Here is a 22616-nt window from a genome sequence, read left to right as displayed (position 1 = left end):
TTTACCGGAAGATAATGTCACAGCTTGGGTTCCTGGGAAGCAGACGCTGCGACGCAGTTCAGCATCCGGGATGTTTATCTGGGAGCGCTGTTGGGTCAACCGGAGAGGGCAGAAGAAGAAGTTGGGCTGGGATGCAGCCTCAGTAGAGGCCTCCTCTGACTATTCAGGGAGTTCTGAGGCTGAAGTGACGCTTCAGAATTGTTATGATTCGGGGAGAGAGGACCAGACCTTTTTAACTCCAGGTCAAGTCGCTCATTGGATGTGAGCTTTTCACGGAAGGAAACATAAACTTAGGAAAGATGGCTCGCTTCAGCCAGGGCAATTCCTCTAAGGGGGTTGACAGCTGAAGGCTCTCTCCCAGGAGCTCTACTAGCAGCTGAAGAAATAAGTCCCTTATTTCTGAAGGGGAATCTGGGCCGCATATTACAGCTTCGTAGTACAGATAAGCTTACTATTTCAAATAGGGGCTAGCTGGAAAAAGATTAAATGTCCAAAACTGAGTAGATTGCTAAAATAAATTGGGATATATTACAAATCAATATGTATTACATGGTATTATTTTGTCACAATATTTATTACATACCCCAAACCACATATATTATTTTGTAGAAATATATGCCACGTATATTTCTATGAAGACTATACATACCCATATAGAATGCTATGGAAAGAAATATATATATAGCAAAAATTTAGTATGGTAAGTAAGGGTTAGTGACTCTCCCATACTTTCACTATCAGGTTTACGATCACCATCTGTGTAAAAAGTTCACTCAAGGCAGACATGAGAATATTCTAGAGTTTAGGGGCAGGATTCAGTTAACCTTAGAGACAGTATCAAGCCATCAGAATCTTTGGATTCGATGTGGGGACACCGAATAGTTTGGGCATCAAATCTTGGGTACCATTCCAAAAAGTACAAGCTCCACAGCTTGCTGGATTTTTATACCGGGTCCTTAAAAGATGAAGAATGCATCTAATATATTTTAACCAAAACATTTATCTTGAATAACACTAATATCATAAATTAAAATCCATTTCTAACATTCATTTTGCTCGTTAGCAAGACCTCTTGGTGTTGACTGTGATAAAAATACTTAAAATGCTTGTCGTACCTGTCTCCAGAATCTGGTCTTTCTGATTAAAGTCTGGCCTCATCCGCCATATGAATTCCTTATTGAGCTAACTGACTGCTAACACACTCCTACTATATCATATATAATGTCTATGCTGAAGTATGGTAAAGGAAATTATAGCCTTTATAACGTATAATTCATACATATTTTTGTTAAGGAAACATGTTTTTTGCTTTTTATTTTACCACAGACATTTTAATATGCATGCAATCAGGAGTCTCCCATGATTCATTATCTCCAAGATCAAATTTCCTCACTCAACTTATCTTTCTTACAGCAAGTATCAAGGGCAGTTGGAACATACGTATGTAGATTTGTCTTGATTTAGAGTATTCAGCCTTAAGAATATATCTGGTAAACAAGCAAACTCTGGGTCAACAGTGTATTTGCCAGCATTTTATCTTTGTTCCTAAATATTTTAAGTGAGACCTTTCTATCATCTTTATGTCCTAACCACATGAGAAATTTGATTATTTTGAGTGGTCCAACCACAAAACAAAACACAGAGCCCCCAAATCAAAAGTTCTTTGTATATATTAAGAAAAGACAACCGTTTGGTGTCAATTCAATCTCGAATGAAATGCTATTCTGTGAAAACATCTCCCTGGCTTGTATGGGGGTAATGGGGCGTGGGATTTACAGACTCAGCAGTAACTGAGAGATTAAAAGATATGTAGCTTCTCCCTACAACTTTGCTTAATGAAACTCTCAGTTTGTGCTGTGAAAAGAGCTTATTGTTTTCTTTTCATGCAAATTATCATAGTTTTTATCTGTTTATTTAATAGTCTGTAATTTGGAGTAATATATTCTCTTTTTTTCTGATAGCATTGGGAAGTAGCAAGTGGAAAATGCTAACAGGAGGCAGATTAGCAAGCATCCCGTAAATCAGAGTTCATTCCTCCTCTTTCTCCTTCCTTCTTTCTTAGTTTCCTTCTTTCCTTCCTTCCTCTTTTTATTTCTTCCTCTGTCCCTGTTGATCTGGATTTTCTGCTTTGTCATAAGGGAATTCTTTACTGTAAACAGACCAGCCGCTGGTGAATTTTCTCTGAGTTTACTGAGATTGTGGGTGGACTCTGGGCTTGGAGCTGCCTGGTGCTTGGCATTCGACTCAGGGCTCTGGAATAGCATCCTTATTTGCTGTTCTAATTCTCCCAACTTCATGATTAAGGTAGACAAAAGTTATAACCCTAAACTATTTGACAAAATGAATTTCTAGTGACATTGCTCTTTTAAAAAGTAAACATCTATCTAGTGTAAAAATTTACATTAAAGAATTAATTCAAGTGAGTCAATGATGTAACTTTTACACTGCCAAGTGAGTGTGTGTGGACTGGTACAGCCGGGTCACAGACTCTAACTGCCCCCTTATATTCTCTATACCTGTTTGTATATTTGAAATGCTTCGCCATTATGTTTTATAAAACAATCTCATCATATTTTTAAAAACTAGAATGGGCAATGGGACAGCGGGGGCCATAGGGAAGGTTGATCAACCTGCTACTTCGACTTCAAACTGTCGCTCTTAGTGTCATCACCACCACAATTTTAAATTTATGCTTTTACTATTTTGAAGTTCTTTTCCTTTGATTACTCTTGTTGATGCAAGCCTTTGGGCGTAATATTTATGTACAGGATTTATGCAAGATTCTTCTACTAAAGATATGAATTATTTATTGTAATTTAAGAAACATCATCATTTAAAAATTTCATAATTCGGGTTTGCTCAGAATGATCTGAAAGAATAAAGCTTATGTATGATTCATCTCATGAGAATTAAAACAGGAGGATTAATATTAGTTCAGGTCTTTCTTAATATTGGCACATCTATGAATCAGCAATAGATTTTTTCTAGTTTGAGATACAAAATTCTAGACTAAAATCTCACTGATGGTTTACCACCGGCTGATTCCATATTGGAGTTTCCTTCCACTTTGTCTTCAACTTTTAAAGAGAAGAGTGGAGAAAAGAAAAAGGGAGCATTAGGAATTGCTCTTCCTATCTCTGTCCCTATAGTCCTTCATTTTTTTAACTTATCATTGAGAAATATTCCACATGTCTCTTGCCTCTGCTTGTTTTGTTTGTCTTCATGTTTGTATTTCACTGTTTTGGAGAAAATCATCTACCGCCATTCTGAAGGTCATTTACCTGAAAATGATAGAGAGCGGCGTCTATTCAGACAACTACATAGTAATTGCCTATCACTTATCATTGTTCATTAGTTCTCTGTTTCAGGATCGAGGGTCCGCCTCTCCACCTCCCTCACATCCTCCAGAACATTATCACAGAACCTACTGATTCATTCACATCCTTGGGCTAAATTGGCTACCCACTGTGTTCCTGTTGTTTTGTGTATGGTAGTGAAAAGATTTAATTGGATATTGTTGAAAAGACACAGAGGCTAACTCTCAATTTTCGTATGTGGTTCTTCCCTCTCCTTCTGTACCACCTCCTTTCCTTGATGAGAAAATTGCCCTCTCCATGGTAACAATAAAAAAAACTTTCGGATTTTTGGTAGTAGTTGTTGTAGGGAAAAGAAGTCAAAAAGTAGATGAGGTTTAAAAATGAAAAATGAGACGAAGACAGCTGGGAAGAAGGGTGAATGTTGAGTGGATGTGGAGGGGGAAGAATGAAGTTGAATGAGCAAAGCTGAGCTAAGGAGGGAGATAGTGTTTCTGTATCCCAGAAGGCAATGCCCCTTCCTTTCCTGCAGGCTGGCACTCCCCAAAAGATAAGGACTTTATTCTGAAATTCTTCCAGGATTCACTCCTCAAGAGCTGCTTGTCACAAAACAGCAACACTTGATTTCCTCAGGGAGTCACAGTTCATTAATTTCTTTTTAATGTAACACTTTCGTGAGCTCCAGTTTCCACCTCTTAATAGGGACATTTAAATGGACTTTTAGTAACTGTGTGAAGGAGATTCAACAATACACCTCTCCCACCTCTGGAGACCTTTGGTTAAACCAGGTCTGCCATGCAGAGCAGAATTCTCACTGCTTTATGCCTTCCGAGCTTTCTAGATTGTGGAATTTTGTAACCCTTGTCACTGACGCTCACTTAGTATTGAACCAGGCCAAAGAAGTATGCCACATTGTGACAAACAATTTAATGCTAAATGGCTGTAGAACCATTGTGGTAGGCTGAATAATGGCTACCTAAAGATGTTCACATCCTGATCCCAGAAACCTGTCAATATGTTACCTTACTTGATGAGAGGGACTTTGCAGATGGGGTTAAATTAAGGATTTTGACGTGGGGAGATTTTCATGGTTTATCCTGGTGTGTCCAAGGTCATCACAAAGGTCTTTCTAAGAGAGAAGACAATGTGATAATACAAGCAGAATCAGAGAGATCAGAAGAAGCTATGCTGCTGGCTTTGAAAATGGAGGAAAGGGCCATGAACCAAGGAATGCAGGTGGCCTCTAGAAGCTGGAAAAGGCGAGGAAACGAATTCTCCCCTAGAGACTCCAGAAGGAACACAAGCTCTGCTGACACCTTGATTTTAGCCCATAAGACCCATTTTCAGACTTCTCACCTCCAGAACTGTAAAATAATATGTCTGAGTTGTTTTAAGCCACACAGTTTGTGATAAGTTGTTACAACAGTTGCAGGAAATTAATACAGCCATGAATATTTAATAATAACCAATATTGCACAATTTTCTATGGGCTTTTTCATTGGAGTTTGTTTTTTCTCAATTATAGGGAGTCAAAGTAGGGTGTATAAAAAAGTCATGATCTCGGGGCTGGCCCCGTGGCCGAGTGGTTAAGTTCACGCGCTCCGCTGCAGGCGGCCCAGTGTTTCGTTGGTTCGAATCCTGGGCGCGGACATGGCACTGCTCGTCAAGCCACGCTGAGGCGGCATCCCACATGCCGCAACTGGAAGGAGCCACAACGAAGAATATACAGCTATGTACCGGGGGGCTTTGGGGAGAAAAAGGAAAAAATAAAATCTTTAAAAAAAAAAAAAAGTCATGATCTCTCCATTGTAACCATAGAAATATATATTTACAATATTTTAAAAATGACACGTCTGAATGTACTTGTGTGGAATTACAACAAAGCAAACAAAAAAGTAAAGTGTCCACTTGGAAGTGAAGTTGGGAAAAAAATGAGAAGAAGCAGACCAAGTGTGTAGCTTTCCCTGCACATTTTTTTTCTGGATTTGTTTAGCCCATTGCATTCTCTTCTAGAAACCTAACTGTGGTGGAGCTTTGCTGGATTCTATGGCGTGAGAAGCACAGCCACAGGGACAGCCAAGTGAAGAATAAATTTGAGAGCAGGGAGCAGAGTTGCTCGGAGAGAGGCCTTGTAGAGAGGCATGTGCACAGGGCTAGGCTTAGGTGTCAGGCAGACTTGAGGTCAAACGCTTTTCTACTCTAAGTAGCTGGCTGTCTCTGGGGGAAGTTATTAATCTTCTCTGAGCCTATTTCCTCATGTGTAAAAATGTATATAATACCCAGCTAGGTAGAGTTGTTGTCAAGATTAAATAATGATGTTTGTAAAACATCTAGCCCAGCTTCTGCTACACTGTAGCTGCTTAAAATATCATAACTAGGATGTACAAGAGGAAAACACTAGAAAAGGAGGCTCTAAGCCATTTTATTCCACCTCCACCACCTGTTAGCTCTGTGACCTTGCATAAGTTATGTAACCTCTCTGTGTCTCATTTTTCTTGTCTATGAAAGAGAACAAAAGTACCTAGCTCATGAGGTCTGCCTGGTGGGATAGCAGTTAAGTTCACACACTACACTTTGGCAGCCCAGGGTTCACCGGTTCAGATCCTGGGCACAGACCTACACACTGCTTATCAAGCCATGCTGTGGCAGGCATCCCACATATAAAGCAGAGGAAGATGGTCACAGATGTTAGCTCAAGGCCAATCTTCCTCACACACACAAAAAAAGGTACCTAGCTATGCTGGTTGCTGTAAGTTTACATAGGCAAAGTGCTTAGGACAATATCTGGCACATAGGAAAAGCACAATAATTAGTTGTTATTATTATTGTGTTGTAATTGTTACACTATAGGAGTTTGAATTGTTTAAGACTGAACTTTTTGAGGAAGTGGAGTAACAAGTTTAGTAGATATTTCTGGTGAATACTATATTTACGTGGATCAAGATTAGGGGCAAATAATTACTATTAAAAGATTACAAGATGGATATTTATTAATGAAAACTGTACCATCAGTTGCATCTCTCAGATTCACTCTTTCTTATTTTTTAACCTTCCATCTTGCGCTTCCTGTTGTTCAAATATTTAATGCTCTTGACTCCTCTTCAGCATCACGTGTACTGTGAATTATTTTTGTCGTTACCTCTGTATGATAGCACCCCTCTTGTGAACCAAAAGCCTTGAATTAGCTTTAGCCTCTAGCCTACCTAGCTTTGAAAGTTTTAATTGAGGTATTGACCTCATTAACACCTGCTCTGACCACCATCTTAGAGAAAACTTGCCCCAAAAGTAGATCATTAACATAACAGAGAGAGAGAGAGAGGGAGGAGTGGGAGAGAAGAAAAAAGAATTGAGATTGAGGTATTGGAAATTGGAACCAACTAATAGTACTGATTTATTTTTTGTCAACTTTTGTCTCTGCCTAGTCTCATGCCACTGAAGTGTCTGAGGCCACAAAGGTTAAGCAATTTTGCTCACCTCATATAAATAAAACAGAAAAGTGGATAGTTAGAGAAGTCTTACTGCGACCTTTCTCCAGGGGTTACTGCTTCTTTTTAAATTACTGAAAATTTATTGAAATGAGTGTTAATAATAAGCAACCCTCCCAATAAAACAGAGAATTAAACTTAACTGTTTCCTATCATGTAAACAGCTTGGTTAGATAGGCAGCATTATAAAAACCATTTAAGAATTAATTATACTTATCAACATGATCCACCACATCAACAAACTGAGGAATAAAAACCACGTGATCATCTCAATAGATGCAGAGAAAGCATTTGACAAGATCCAACAGCCATTTGTGATCAAAACTCTTAACAAAATGGGGATAGAAGGATATTACCTCAACATAATAAAGGCCACATCTGATAAACTCACAGCCAACATCTTCCTCAATGGGAAAAAACTGAGCGCCATCCTCCTGAGAACAGGAACGAGACAAGGATGCCCTCTATCAGCACTCTTATTCAACATAGTACTGGAGGTCATGGCCAGAGCAATCAGGCAAGAGAAAGGAATAAAAGGAATCCAAAGAGGGAGGGAAGAAGTGAAACTCTCGCTGTTTCCAGACGACATGATCTTATATATAGAAAACCCCCCAAAAAATCCATCGGAAAACTAATAGAAATAATTAACTACAGTAAAGTTGCAGGGTACAGAATCAACTTACAAGAATTGATTATACTTGCCCTTGGAGCAGATCTAGAAACTCACAGTTAAGAGGCTGCACACATTTTCCTATCAAACAGAACATAAAGTTTCTGTATTCCTCAGATTCAACTTCATTTGAGCCATGTGTTGGCTTGGAACTGTACCACGTGAAGCCATTCCCCAGAGAGTGGGGCTGCTTTCACGCCGCAGTGCAAGGTCGTGATTTACTGGTAGAGTGTCCTACTGTAGACCCATTTTTATCGGATGAGAACTAGTAGAGTCTAGGGAATTGAAAAGTATATCTGAGCTTCTCCCCATAGAATATGTCCCTCCTTTAAAAGCTGTCACACTGCAAGTTTCAATTGAGTTAAAGGCTGTTGTGCTCCTACAGGGAAATATTTTCTATTGTAATTTTTATATCCCCCAATAACAGTCTGTTCTTTCTTTACTGAAGAGAGCTTTTATGTCATAAAGTGGTATTTTTTTTTGACAGAGAAGCAAAATCATTGTTTTATTATAGAAATTTTCCTCTTACAACAGCAAAAATAAATAGCTCATCTCTTAAATTCCTGATCAATGTCTAACACCTCCTACCCCCAGCCACACTTCACTGCAAGTGTATTAACACTCTGTAATAGCAACTCTACTCACCTACCAGGAAAGGATCTTCACAAATGATTTACGGCTAAGCCAGGGCTTCAACATATAGCGCCCAATCAAAAGCAGATTTTTATCTTTTCCCCAGTCATACAATTTCTGAGAAGCAATAGATTCATGTCAATCTCTGAGAATATGCAAACCATATTGTCTATTTTGAAGCATGAGATCCAATTGTTAAGCTTTTTTTCTTATGTGTATGTCCAAATGGTGCACATTACATCATTTTGATGCAAAAGTAGGAGATAGATTTGTGTGTACCTCTCTCCTCCATTTGGATTTTGCCTATTTTGTGGCACAGGTGCTTTCTCTCTCTCTCTCTCTCATTCTACACTTATCTGTAAAACTCAGAGAGATTTCCAAACCATTGAGACGTTGTTCCTTAGCGTGAGCACATGCTTGTTTGCTATCCAAGTGTTATCTTCACTTTGTAGCAATCAGCACTTGGTGAAATAAGAAAATTGAGACCTGACGGATTTAATATGTTCTACGTAACATACTCCTCAATTGCTCTTACTGTAAAGAAACCTGAACTGGGCATATTTGACTAATTTCTACCTAAGGTATTTGAATTCCTATAAATAGATTTATTGCTTTAATCTCCCCAAGATTGGTTGATATAAATGTAATCGTCCTCATTTGACAGATGAATAAACTGAGCCTGATTCTCCGTATATATTCAACATGGATTGAACAGCTGCACCAGTTATTGTGATAATTCAAGTCTTCACATCCACCATTTGAAGATAGGAAAAGAGCATTTGGGGCCCTGAATTGTACCAGTTGACTGTGTCCATGAGTTTAGTCGGCTCTAGATAATCACTTATTTCTCTACTTCACTTGTCATGTACAGGTAGCGTCACAGAACAGTGACATCTCTTGCTCTGCTTCAGTTTATTGATGGCCACGGTTGACAAGAAAAACAAGGTTCTTGTCTCAGTACCTAAATAAGTGGCATCTCGAAAATGTTTTGAACACATGAAGAGGCTGAAGGCATTTTTAGCATAACCTTTTGTTAGCTTTGACTTTTTTGTTTTTGAAGGAATGAGTACAGCACTTGTTAAATAACAGTCATACTCCTTTCTTAGATAAACGAGAGTATTATCTGAAGACTCATTTGCCAAAGAAAATATCATAGGTCTAATGCAATAATAGAAAAGGACATTGAAAAGTTAGGTTCATAAAATATATCAAAATATTATATTGATAAGTCCTATCACCACTGGTAATAATGTTTGAAGTAATGCTTCTAGAGAGATTCCAATTCTCTCTCATACTCTGAAGGTCTCTGTTTATTCTTCAAAGCAGGAATTTAAGAATTTAACAAAACATTCTGAATGTTAACTTTTTTTAAAACTGAAACTGCCGTCCCTCTCTACCCCCATCCAATTTAGTACAATATTACAAATGGAATCAGAAAATCTGTTTAATAATTATCTGGAGCAGCTTTTTTAAATAAGAAATGGGGTTGAATTTATTTTATTTATATACAGTGGAGTTATTATTTTCTCCTTAGATAAAAGGATGTGTGAGGTTAAATTAGAAATGTTTTCATGACAGGAAATTTAATCAAAGGGGGGTAGATGAGGTTTTTCTTGGATTGCTGCAATTTAGTTTTCCAGTCCTCTCTTCAAAAGGATTTTGGATGCAAGGGTGCAAGGTTAATATTTGTAAAATGCCACTTTTATTGCAGCATTCCTACGTTCTGAAACCTCCAATGATTCCCCATTGCCTTGGACAGAATGTCCTTCCTCATTCGTCTGGTATTCAGAGCCCCAGCCTCCCTTCCCAACTTCATCAGTCATCACAATTCTGCTCACTTCTGAGTAGAGCTGCCCTCCCTACTCTTCCGTGTCTGCTCTAGTATACTCAGACCTCCACGTATTGGTTTAAGCTCAGTCCTTGTTCAGGAATCCCCTCTCTCTCATCCTTAGGTCATTATCAATCCTGTTCATTCTCCAAGTTACAGTTCAGGTTCTTGATCCTCTATGGCACTTTCCCTGAGCATGCTTATATTAAGATTCCATTCTTCAGAATCTCGTTAACATAGAGTCTGCAGTCTCTAGACTATTATATTTGTTATTTATGTATTGTCTTCTGTTATTGGCTAGCTGCTTGTGTGAGCATGCATGGGTGGGTCTGAAGGTTATCTCCCCAACTGCGTTGCAAGTCCATTGCAGGGTCATTGAATTCACTGGGTATGCTCTTTCATGCCGTCCTCTATCACCCACAAGGCACATTCACTACTGTGGTATACTGTGCATAGAATACTACTAATAAGTAATTCCTGCCCATTTGATTGATCAGTGCTCAGTTACCTGTCACCTCTAGCCTCCTTTATCAGGGATTTCTGCAGGCTCTGGACAACAGCTTCAAGACACAAAATCAGGAATGTTCTATACCAGGCAAAATATTATAAATAATGCCCTCAGATAGTTATATTTCACTAGTCGTGTAATTTATCCTCCATTTTATTAATTTGGTTCACTTATAATTCAATTTGCTGTATAGGGTACTCTGATTAGATAAAAGAAAATTTATCTCAGCGAGTTGAAGTTAGAATGGTTACAAAATCATGTTATTCAAGATAGAACAAGAAATGAATAATGGAAAATTTGAGCAGGAATAATCCCAAAATATGTATATTGTAAAGTGATTTCAGTTTTCCCTTTCCTCTCAAATATATGTAGGGAGAAAAAATCATATCACTTATTCTGTTGGGTCATGACATCAAAAGCCTGCCAATGTGATGCACATAACAAACACTGGTTTTAAAACTGCCCCAATTATCCTTTGTCAACATGCTAAATTTACAGAACAGTAGGGTTTCAAGAAATGTGAACAATGTAGAATAAGTAATAGGTCTAATGTTGAATAGCTAAAAATATCAGCTCCCTTTCTATCAGCTTAGAAATGTATTTGCAAATCATTATCAACCAATTGTAGCTTAAAATTCTTCTTTCTTCTTGACTTTGAAATTATATTTCAAGATCCCCAATTTACACCACGTTGTTTACTTACTGGCTTGTGTCACTGAAAGGAGTTTTCACTTTTGCATGTTAAGCGTTTTATGAAATGATAAGTGAATCCATCTTTTAAGTTTTCTGTGACAGAATAACTTGGAAATGATCATCATAATCTCTTTTTCAACAATGGGAAAGAATTTATATTAAAATAACATAGTAATAGTAGATTAGCTTTGTATTATACCATTACAAGAAAGGCATAAAATTTGGGAAATTTAAGATACATTTTTTTAAAGTCTCCCAAAATGCCAACAAATAAAAAAGATATTATTACAAAGAAATAGAGAAATAAATTTCACAGGCTGCCCCATTGGTTTTTGAGTTTTGTAAAAATTTCTTAAATAGCTATCATATTTTTGATTTTTGAAGTTAGCCAAATGATCAGTAACTTTTATAATGCTGTTAAACACTGCTAGAAACAGGGATGTGTGTTCTAGTAACTTCCACACCCTTCCCTTATAATTCTCTTTCTTGCATCACTGTTTCCCCTTATTGTGTCCACTCAGTTGATCCATCAACGCTTTTACTTACAATTATCTGTTTACTGTATTTCCAAGAAAGGACCAAGAACTGAGGAAGCTATTCCAGCCAAAGAATAAGAATAATTACAAAAATCTTGGTTCCCACAGCTTCAGTTTTCCAGCCTTCATTGCTTCCCAGGTCCTCATGATAAAATCCAAACACCTCAAACTGGTTTTTGAAAAGCCAACCATAAACCACTTCCGCTGTATCTATCTAAGCTTATCTCCCATTATTCCCAATGAATCCTAGACACCAGCCAGCCCAGTTGAGGCTTTATTTCATATCCGTGCCTTTGTTCACGCATTTCTTTCCCCTATAATGCCCTCCTCATGACCTAACCAATCTTCCAGGTTTCACCTGCAGTGCCATCCCTTCAGTGAAGTCTTTCCTGAGAACTCCCGTATGTGGTGGTCACTGCCCTCGCTGATTCCTTTTGGTGGTTGTTCCTATCTTTATCATTCACTTTGGTGCTTTGCTGGATACTTTCTCATATCCACTCTCTAACTTCCTGTTCTCCCCTGGGAGGCCGAACAATATGGTAGCAACAACGTGTTTGCTTGCTCACTGCCTAGGTCCTTCTAGTGGGAGCCACAGGCAGAGCAGAAGGTAAGAGGGGGAGAGTGAGTCAGGAGATGGCTAGGTCCCTTTACTGACAGCCACAGCTCCTCTCAAGAGGTCCTCTCCCTGCAACTGCTTCTCAGATTCCATTAACTGTGCCCTCTGACGAGCCTTTCAGGCCTTGAGGACAAAAGGCTCCCCATCCCAGTTTGAATGGGTCATTTGTTTATTTCAGGAACCCAGACTGATTCAGTACTTACTCATTTAATTAGTTAAATGGTTAATTTCCCCTTTCGTGTTCCCGTGATGTCACTGTCCCATTTAATCACACCTGTATTAAAATTATGCTATGTTATAGCTGTACTATATTATACCATAGCGTAGGAGTTTGTAACTATAATTGTAATCATACTATATCATAGCTCTTAAGTGTGTGGGCTCTGGGGCCAAATTGCCTGTGTTAGAAATTCTGCCACTTATTAACCTGTGATCCTGGACAAATTGCTTAACTTCTTTTTCTTTCATTTTCCTTATCTGTAAAATGGGTATAATAATAGTACCTACCCCATAAAGTATTATGAGGATTAAATTGCTTCATCTTTTTTATTTAAAACTTTAATAGGTCTTATGCAGCAGGAAATGTTCCAAGCATTTTACAAGTATTAGCCTATTCTCATAACAAACTTAAGAAGTAAATACTCTTATTATCCTCACTTTACAGTGATAGAAATGAAGAAGAGAGCCATTTAGTAGCTTACTTAAAATAATAAACCGAGTGGGGCTGGCCCCATGGCCGAGTGGTTAAGTTCGCGTGCTCCGCTGCAGGCGGCCCAGTGTTTCGTTGGTTCGAATCCTGGGCGCAGACATGACACTGCTCATCAGACCACGCTGAGGCAGCGTCCCACATGCCACAACTAGAAGGACCCACAACGAAGAATATACAACTATGTACCGGGGGGCTTTGGGGAGAAAAAGGAAAAAATAAAATCTTTAAAAAAAAAAAAAGATATATACCCTAAAAAAAAAAAAATAATAATAATAATAATAATAATAAACCAAGTAAATGGCAGTCAGGATTCAAACCTAGTCAGCCTGACTCCAGAGTCCCTTCTCTGAGTCACTACTCTATGATAGATTGTTCTGGGACATAGTAAGTGCTCAATAAGCAACTATTGTTGTTGTTGTTAAAATTATTTCCCACTGTATTAGTTGTCTATGAGTCTTTATTTTTTGCTAGATTATGAGTTCCTCAAGGAAAGAGACCAAGTTTTATTTGCCTGTGTATATGAGCTAAGTGCTTGGCATATAGTTACAGGTTAGTAAATGTTTGTGGAATTAATTATTAGTTGTTTCCCATGTATTTCCCAAGGCCGCTTTACTCTTGGGAACAACTAATACTTAGCTAAAACTGAAAATGGAATTTGAGATCCTAGCAGCCGTTATTGTTGCTGGAACCACATGTTCCCCTTTTAATCCCGAATTCTTTCCTCAGATGATTCGCCACTTTCTTTGTAGGTTTCCTGCTTCACTTCTCCTGCAACCACAGTGGCTCTGCTTCTCCAATAGCCATTAGTACTGATAGGGTCTCATCTCAGATGACTGCCAACCACACTGTTTTGCTTTTCCTGACCGAAAGAGATTTTTTTCCCAAACATGTATTTTTCGATTCGTGATTGCTCCTTACAGAATTTAGAAGAAGTTCTCAGGAACTAAGCAAGAGGCATTTCACTGACATAATTTAATTCGGGTTCAAGTGTGTTCTTTCCTGTCATCAATTAACTAATGCTTCACCCAGGATACACAACTTTTATCCTCTGCTAACTTCAGGGGTGAAGTCAGGATCAGCTACATAATTTGTGGGGCCCAATGAAAAATGAAAATGTAGGGCCTCTTGTTAAAAAAATGGACAATTTCAAGGTGGCAACAGCAGCAGAGTAAACCAAGCACGGGGCCCTTCTAAGTGCAGAATCCAGTGCAACTACACAATTTATATACCCATGAAGCTGGCCCTGATTGAGTTCTCTGCCTATCAGGGCACTTCTCGCTCAGAGAGGTTGGAATGTTTTTTGTCTTAACTTTGCTGCTTTCCATAGTGTGAAAACTGGCCCAAAAGTTCCTTTTGCCATATCTTCCAGGAAGCCTAGTGTTTGTTATATATAAAGGATTTCTGATGGCTTGCTTTGACATCCTAGTGTTCTTCAGCTACATGTATAGAATGGAACTGTGTAAGCCTTTTAAGTAATTTTCTTTTCCTCCAATTAAATTCTAGGCTCATTGAGAGTAATGGCCATGCCCTTCTTTAAAAAAAAGTCGCGGTGGTTTTTGATGGAGCTAATTTACAAATACTAATTTACTTGAATTGAATCTTAAGAGTTGTATTTATGATGTCTAGTAATTGTGAGTTATACATCCAGATGGTAATATGGAATCATGCTATGTGGATCTTGGGAGTTGATGAGAGGTTTAGGGTCCAGATGGACAAAAGTAGGTGGGTTAGCTGGGGTCTGAGATTAAATGTCCCACGACAAGATTAAACAGGAAACGATGTTAATAGAGGAACTATCTATGTGAAAGGAAATAGGGAGGAAGACAGGGAAGGTGAGAGACAAATTAAACCAAGAAGCAAGTTTGATCACAAATGAAGGAAAGAGGAGGTTAGGTAGAAGCATCCCAACGTGCGGTCTAAGGAAGATTCAGCAAGGCTAATGGGGAGTCATTGAACCTGAGTAGACCCGAGGAGCCCCACGTCTCCAAAAAAGGTTTCTGCTTTAGTATCCCTGCCACGTTCTGTCATGGGTGAGGAGCAGTCTCTGGGAGGCTTGGCTTCCATTCAATGTAGTGATGGATTTCCAAATGCAGCAGCTGGGATCCTCAGTCAATTAGGTCTTGCACATTCTCATGGCCACCACAGTAGGTATTAGAAACAATGGTATTTAAAGACTTGAAATGGTAAAACTACTAGAAGAAAACATAGGGAGAAAGCTTCTTGACATTGATCTGGAGAATGATTTTTTGAGTGTGACACCCAAATCATGGACAACAAAAGCAAAAATAGACTAGTGAGATTGCATCAAACCAAAAAGCTTTTGTACAGCAAAGGAAAAACTCAACAGAGTGAAAGGCAACCTATAGAATGGGAGAAAATATTTTCAAGCCGTATATCTAATAAAGGGTTAATATCCAAAATATTTAAGTAACTCAAACAACTCAGTAGCAAAAGTAACAATAATTACTTGATCTAAAAATGGCCAAAGAACCTGAATAGGCATTTCTTAAAAGAAGACATACAAATGGCCTGTAGGTGTATGAACCAGTGCTAACCATCACCAATTATCAGGGAGAGGCATTTCAAACCCCAATGAGATATCACTTCGGACTTGTTAGAATGGCTGTTATCAAAAAGACAAGAGCTTACAAGTGTTGGTGAGGGTGTGGGGAAAAGGGAACCCTTGTATACTGTGGGTGGGAATGTAAATAGGTACAGCCACTGTGGAACACAGTATGGAGGTTCCTCAAAAAGTTAAAAATAGAACTACCATGTGATCCAGCAATCCCACTTCTGGGTATATATCAAAAGGAAATGAAATCAGTACCTCAAAGACACATCTGCACCCCCATGTTCATTGCAGCATTATTCACAATAGCCAAGACATGGAAACAACCTAAATGTTCATCAACAAGTGAATGGATAAAGAAAATGTGGTATATGTGTATATATATGATGGAATATTATTCAGCCTTAAGAAAGAGGGAAATCCTGTCATTTTTGATAACACAAATGAACTTGGAGGACATTATGCTAAGTGAAATAAGCGAAATATAGGAAGACAAACACTGTATGATCTTAAATGTGGGATCTACAAAAAGTCAAAGTTAGAGAAACAGAGAGTAGAATGATGATTTCCAGGGACTTGGTGGGGGCGGGTGAGGGAAATGGGAAGATGTTGGTCATAGGGTACAAACTTTCAGTTATAAGATAAATAAGTTCTAGAGATCTAATGTACAGCATGGTAACTATAGTAACAATAATGTGTTGTATACTTGAAATTTGGTAAGAGAGTAGATCTTAAGTTTTCTCATCACACACATCAAAGGTCACTATGTGAGGGGATAGATATGTTAACTAGTTTGATTGTGGTGATCATTTCACACTGTATACATATATCAGAACATCAAGTTGTACACCTGAAATATATACAATTCCTATTTGTCAACTATATCTGAATAAAGCTGAAAAAATTTTTAAATGGAGTCTGAGAGACAATTTAAAAAGACATTTTGTATAATTTAGACAGAGAATTGCTGAGGAAGCTCCGCTTCCTTCAGAAGACCCTCCTTGGCCCCTAAATTTGGTTAGATATCTCTGCTATTTGCTCTGATAACTCCCCTTGTTTCCACCACCATAATGCCCACCTCAGTTCACTTGCATTGCTTATTTACTGCCTATCCTCACTACTAGTTCATTTTCTCCTTGAGAAGAAGTTTACCCCCTTCACTGCTGTATCCCCTGTGCCTAGCTCAATGATTAACATAAGTACTAAAAAATATTTGCTGAACCCAAATTGGAGGACATTCTACAAAATACCTGGCCTGTATTCTTCAAAACAATCAATGATAAGACGTTCAAAGTAAGGCAAAGGACTGCTTCCTATTAAAGGAGTCTAGAGAGATATGACAACTAAACGCAATGCGTGAACCTGGGCCAGTAAATGAAAGACAATTAATGGGATAATTGCCGTACTATGAATAAAGGGTGTGGTTTAGATTATAGTACTAAAGCCATGTTAAATTTCCTGACTTTGAAATTGAGCTCAGGTTATGTAACAGAAAGTGTTTGAACTAAAGACATAAACGCTGAAATATTTAAGGGTAAAGGGCATGATATCTGCAAATTATTCTCAAATGGTTCAGAAAACACTATATATAATGTTACATATACAGATATTATATATACACATAGAGAATGCTAAATGATGAGGTGGCAAAATGTTAACAATTGGTGAGTCTCAGTGAAGGGTACATGGGAGTTCCTTGACCATTCTTGCAAATTTTCTGTAAATTTGAAATTACATAAAAAATGCTTTTTGAAAAAGCTTTTCTTGAATAAATGAAGGACAAAAGGATAACCACAGTCAGGAGGATTTTATGAAAAAGTTACCAACGGAGATGCTGGTAGAACATTCAGAGAAGAAGCAGGGAAGTTATGTCCAGCAGGAAAATATCCAAGCCAGTTTAAAATGTAAATGAGAAGTGAGAACATGGAGGACAATAAAGCTGACTTTGGGTTTGGCCAATCTATTTGGAGAGGCAGCCGAATGCAAGAATAGAAGCCAGAATTAAGATGCTCAGTGAGGCAATTGAAAGCTAGACAGATGATGAGCATCCTCACAGGTAAAACTCTCTCAGTTACTAGAAAGGCTACGATTTAAGACCTACCTAATTTAAATGCTTATTTTCTTCCATAAAGTGGTGCTAAGAACTATTTCCCCTTGTCGTTCTTTAAGGTTAATTTTTTAAAGTTGTAAATAAAGCAGTCTAAGGTCTACATCTTTACGCTATATGTATTCTTAATTCATGTTTATTTCCTGAAAATGGCAACAACTGAAAATCGCCATGGGCCTTTGTTTTAAATATAACTGTGTGGAGATTGTTGATTTTTGTAGAAAAATATTAAAACTATAAAGAATCTGTTGTTAAACTCTTTTCTTAGACATTTAAATATTAAATATTCAACTAAACATAAAGAATTTCCATTGGAGTATTGTTTAGATTGAATTCCATTTTAACAAATACAATAACAAAGTGTAATTCTTTCTAAGAGCCTAAAATGACCTACTTATAGTATGCATGGCTTCATTGTTTAACTCCTTTTTCATAGAATTGCTATTTATAACCACTTCCCCCAACCCTGGCTGGTGAGGGGGGTGGCGTGGGGGTGCACAGGGAGGGTTTAGTAGGATTAATGACTTCTGATTCACTTTGTATTTGAAGATTTTTTTCCCTTCATCTTTGCTCAGCTAGTGGAATCCATGATGAATTCTCATCTCCAAGGGGTAAGCTGTTATTAGTAAAGCCCCGTAGCTGGCTTATGACTCCTTAGAAATAGCATCAATTCCTTCCTTCTCTTGTGTTTGTTTCTTCTGGAATGATAGAATCCACGTAGACGTGCTCAGTCATCATGCTTAGGTACTGCTAAGCATGTAATGATGTTAGTTTTGTTCATTTAAGTTGTCTGTGTAATGAGTATCTGGGCTCATATCAGAAGAATAAATAAGCATGATTAGCATTCTACTTGTTTAGCATGACAAATATAGACCACTAAAGCTAGAATGAAGAAATTGAACAACAGAAGAGGACCATAGGTCATATAAGGATGACGATTAGAACAGAAATAGTATTTTTGAGAGAGTAGCATCGGGCAAGAGCACCAGATTGGAGGCAAAGAAGAGAATTTCGTAGATGGATATTTTGGAGGTAGGTGGTTTGAGTTACGATTAGCTCTAAGGTGTTCTCCATGTGTGAGTGGCTCCGTGGAATAGAGATGAAGGTTATTGTATTTGAGAAGTTATGGGATTATAAAACTAAGTTGTCAGGTCAAAGAAATTATAATAGCAAATAAATAGAACACATTCAAAAGAAAACCAAATGAAAAGGAAAACAATCTTTCACTGCATGCATGTGCTCTGTTCCTTAGCAAGAAGGTCTCACTGTTGTTGTAATACCTTAATGAATAAAATACTTAAATGTATGTCATATTCAAATCCTTCCCTTTATTTCTGCAAAGAAAATCAAAGGAGAAAATTCCCATTCCACTCGACTGAGAAACCACTATATAATTAGTATATTAGTGTCTGATAAATTCCACAGCAATATATATTATTATTTTACAGTTTCTTTTTTTGAAACAGACATTTGCATGTGTTGAACAAAGAGTGGGATAAAGAGCTCTGATTTTGTTTTGAAATTCTTTAGAAATGCATACTTCTATGCAGTTGTGAATCTCCTTAGATTTTTAAGGAGGCTGCTTCAAAGGGTGTCATTAATAATCTTCTCAGGTGCTTACAAAGCATGTGTCTGTCAGCAGAATTAGAGAATCACCCAACTAGAGAACAGGCTTCACAATACCCTGAGACCTATTTTGTTCGTTAGAGAGGAAAATGGCTTGTTTTAAGTCTAAATTGACATGCTTGCTAATTTCAGCAGTAAAAGCTGTTCACTGTGGTCAGGTTTAATTTAGAGTCCAGTAAGGTTCAGATTAAAGTTGATCAAGTTACTTCTACAACATACTTCTTAAACGAACTTTGTAATCCCAAAAGAAGGGAAAAAGTACGTGTACATTGGGTACCCAAAAAAGTACATTGGGTAATGTATCCACAAGTGAGAAGCAAAGAATAGCCTGGCTCTTTGATAGTGAATTAATATTAAATCAAAGAAAAATAACCTGATGAAGATCATCTTTGTTATATAAAAATTTCCAAGAATCAAAAAAACACAAATTTTTGGGGGCCGGCCCCATGGCCGAGTGGTTAAGTTCGCGCGTTCCGCTGCAGGCGGCCCAGTGTTTCGTCGGTTCGAATCCTGGGCGCGGACATGGCACTGCTCATCAAACCACACTGAGGCAGCGTCCCACATGCCACAACTAGAAGAACCCACAACGAAGAATACACAACTATGTACCGGGGGGCTTTGGGGAGAAAAAGGAAAAATAAAATCTTTAAAAAAAAAAAAGCACAAATTTTCATTTAAATGACATAAACCATACCTGGTTTATTTGTTCACTGCTATAGCCATAGCACCTAGAACGGTACCAAACGCTTGATAAAGTTACAAAATCAAAGAATGAGTGAGTAAAGGAAGGAATTTATGTACTTTGTTAGCTATGTGTATTTAGAGTGCTTCGTTACATTTGAAGGGAAGACTTGACTTTATCTGAGGTTTCTGGGTGAGTCTGTTTTTAAACAATCTATTGAATGTATTGAACATTTCAGAATGGGAAATTCCAAGGTAGCTTTTCAACTTGCTGTGTCACAGATAACCAGAGTTTAACATTCGAACCCTGGAAAACATCTTCTTTTGTAAAATCTCTCTGCTACTCGACGGTGCCTCCTTTACAATTTGTTTGTACTCTTCAACTGACTTTTGCCACTTCCTTCAATAGCTGTCTTTGGCAATTTGTTCCATATTTCAAACACTCTTTTGTGTAAAGAAACCATAAAGGTTAGAAACCTGAAAATTGGATTTTTCTTCTGAGCAATCACAGCTTACAAATGTGGAAAATTTGTTAAAAGTTAGTCCCTCCAATTTTTCAATACAGAGAGGGGAAAATGCTCAAAATAGATGTGTAATGTTTGGATAAGTTCTTCCCGGTGTTTTAATACTACCAAAAGCAATTGAGCTTAAATGACGAGGTCTATCTCGCTACCTCTTCACAAAGAAACACTACAGAATGATCAAAATTTAGCCTTTCCCAAAACAAAAATTCTTAGAAAATCAGCAGGAGTCGAAGAGTATAATAGATAAGTTTCGTAAACATTACCATGGACCACATTTCGTCTCTTCGCTTTCATCAGCCTCCTGTGGTAGCAGAAAGATCAGATTTAAAAGCATGAAGACTTCTGGCTTGTTTATTAGTGTGGTTATTAGGAGAATGAAACAAGAAACATGTGTAAAACATCTGTCACATAGTGGTTATAAACTAATAATAAATATTCATTGTACTTTTCCAAATAAAAATAAAATAGATTCAGTTTTAGGATGAGTACAAAGAAGAGATCCTATTTTTCTCAAACTTTTTTTGCCAATATCGCTGAAATTTTGGCCCTTTAGAGAGAGGAAGATGACAGAGACAATAGATGGACACTTGAGGGAGGGAGGAATTTCTTAATGATTAACACAGCTACCTAAATTTTAAAAAATATGTTTATTGCCTTCATTCCATCTGGTACTTTTATGTAAAGCAGTGTTAAAGTCAGTTGTTATACAGAATATGAATACTAACTTCTAGTCTGGTGCTTTCCAGACTTACCTGATCATAAGAATTAAGTAGAGAATGTGTTAAAAAATGCACATTCGCAGCCCTCCTTGCTACTAAGTCATTCTTGGGGGGGGGGCGGGGGGGCGGGGCGGGGGGGCAAAGGAGTCAGGTGATTCTTATTGAGGGCGACTTTGGGGGAAGACTGATTCAGCTCAGCTGCATCACCTTCTCCTTTTATCGGTGAGGAATCTTAAGTACAAAGAAGTGAAAGAAGTTACATCTCTTAAATCACTTCTGCGCTTTTTCTGTTTCTAAAACATACACTTTAATTTTGACACTGCACAAAATGAGATTGTAAGTAGCTATCTTTCTCTTAAATACATTGTCTTAATTCAAAATTCCGTATCTTACTCGTGGTGCTCATAGACTGCTTTAAGTAAACACACGTACTCTGAAATGAGTCCGTCTAAACTCTTAAATAGTGAAGCGGATCTACAATCAAGATTTTCATTTGAAATATTTTTGGTATCTAAGAATGAAATTTCTTGTTAAATTGTTTTCTATAAAACCTTACACGTTAGAGATTTATATCCAGTAACATCTTTTGTGTTTCTAAAAGTGCTTTGGTTGGTTTGAAAATTGCATTTTACTTTGTATTGCAGAGAAGGAATGCGCAATGCTGGGGAACGTCAATATTAACCTATATTTGTTCCTTCAGGCAACGCTACAGGATTTGGAACAGAGGCGCCCCCAGTTGGAAGAGCTCATTACTGCTGCCCAGAATTTGAAAAACAAAACCAGCAATCAAGAGGCTCGAACAATCATTACTGATCGAAGTAAGTCTTTTAACACGCATATGAAACTTAAGGCAAGATGTATGAAAAGTTTCAATAATGACTTAAGTCCACAGGACTCCACTGCGTTTATAAAAACAGTGCAAAATGGTTGTAAACTATCACTGCTGTACTATGATTTTCATCCGTAATGTTATCTTTCAATAACAATGTAATTCTGCGGATAGAGGAAATATAATTTTTGTGAATTCAGGCTTATATAGTTGAAAAGCGTGGAGCGGTGGGTGTGGTAAGCGTGGTGTGGCAGAACATTTGCTCCTCAGTTGTCATCTATCTGGGCTGGCATCCATGGAGATGCCAGTCTCTCCCTCATAGCCTTGGTTCTTGGTCCAAGCAGGTGCTTGCTTCCTGGAGCTTCTTTCATTCCCGTCTGCAGTGGTGCTTTCAGATCTGGATGTCTCTCTGCTACTTTGATGCCCTCATTGTGTAATATGAAAAATCGTTGTACCATTCCTTATGGCATCCTGGGGTGGGCGAGAATGTTGGGAGGCTGTCTAAGGGCCGTCTGCCTAGACATTGTGCATACACTTTTCTTCTTTACACAGAGCAATTCAGAGTGACC

General features: G+C 37.9%; 1 protein-coding gene across 12 annotated transcripts in view; it reads left to right on the top strand.

Moving 5' to 3' along the window:
* DMD (dystrophin) overlaps window positions 1-22616 on the top strand; it is a 2265680-nt gene that overhangs the window by 1684968 nt on the left and 558096 nt on the right. For all 12 annotated transcript variants that reach the window (XM_070503127.1, XM_070503123.1, XM_070503121.1 and 9 more), the window contains one exon: window positions 21919-22036. In XM_070503127.1, the coding sequence (XP_070359228.1) occupies window positions 21919-22036 (118 nt within the window). The remainder of the gene's footprint in view (window positions 1-21918; window positions 22037-22616) is intronic.

The sequence above is a fragment of the Equus asinus genome, chromosome X, assembly GCF_041296235.1.
Source record: "Equus asinus isolate D_3611 breed Donkey chromosome X, EquAss-T2T_v2, whole genome shotgun sequence".
NCBI lineage: Eukaryota > Metazoa > Chordata > Mammalia > Perissodactyla > Equidae > Equus > Equus asinus.
Note: the sequence above shows the minus strand (reverse complement) of the source record. Positions and strands in the feature narration are given on the sequence as shown.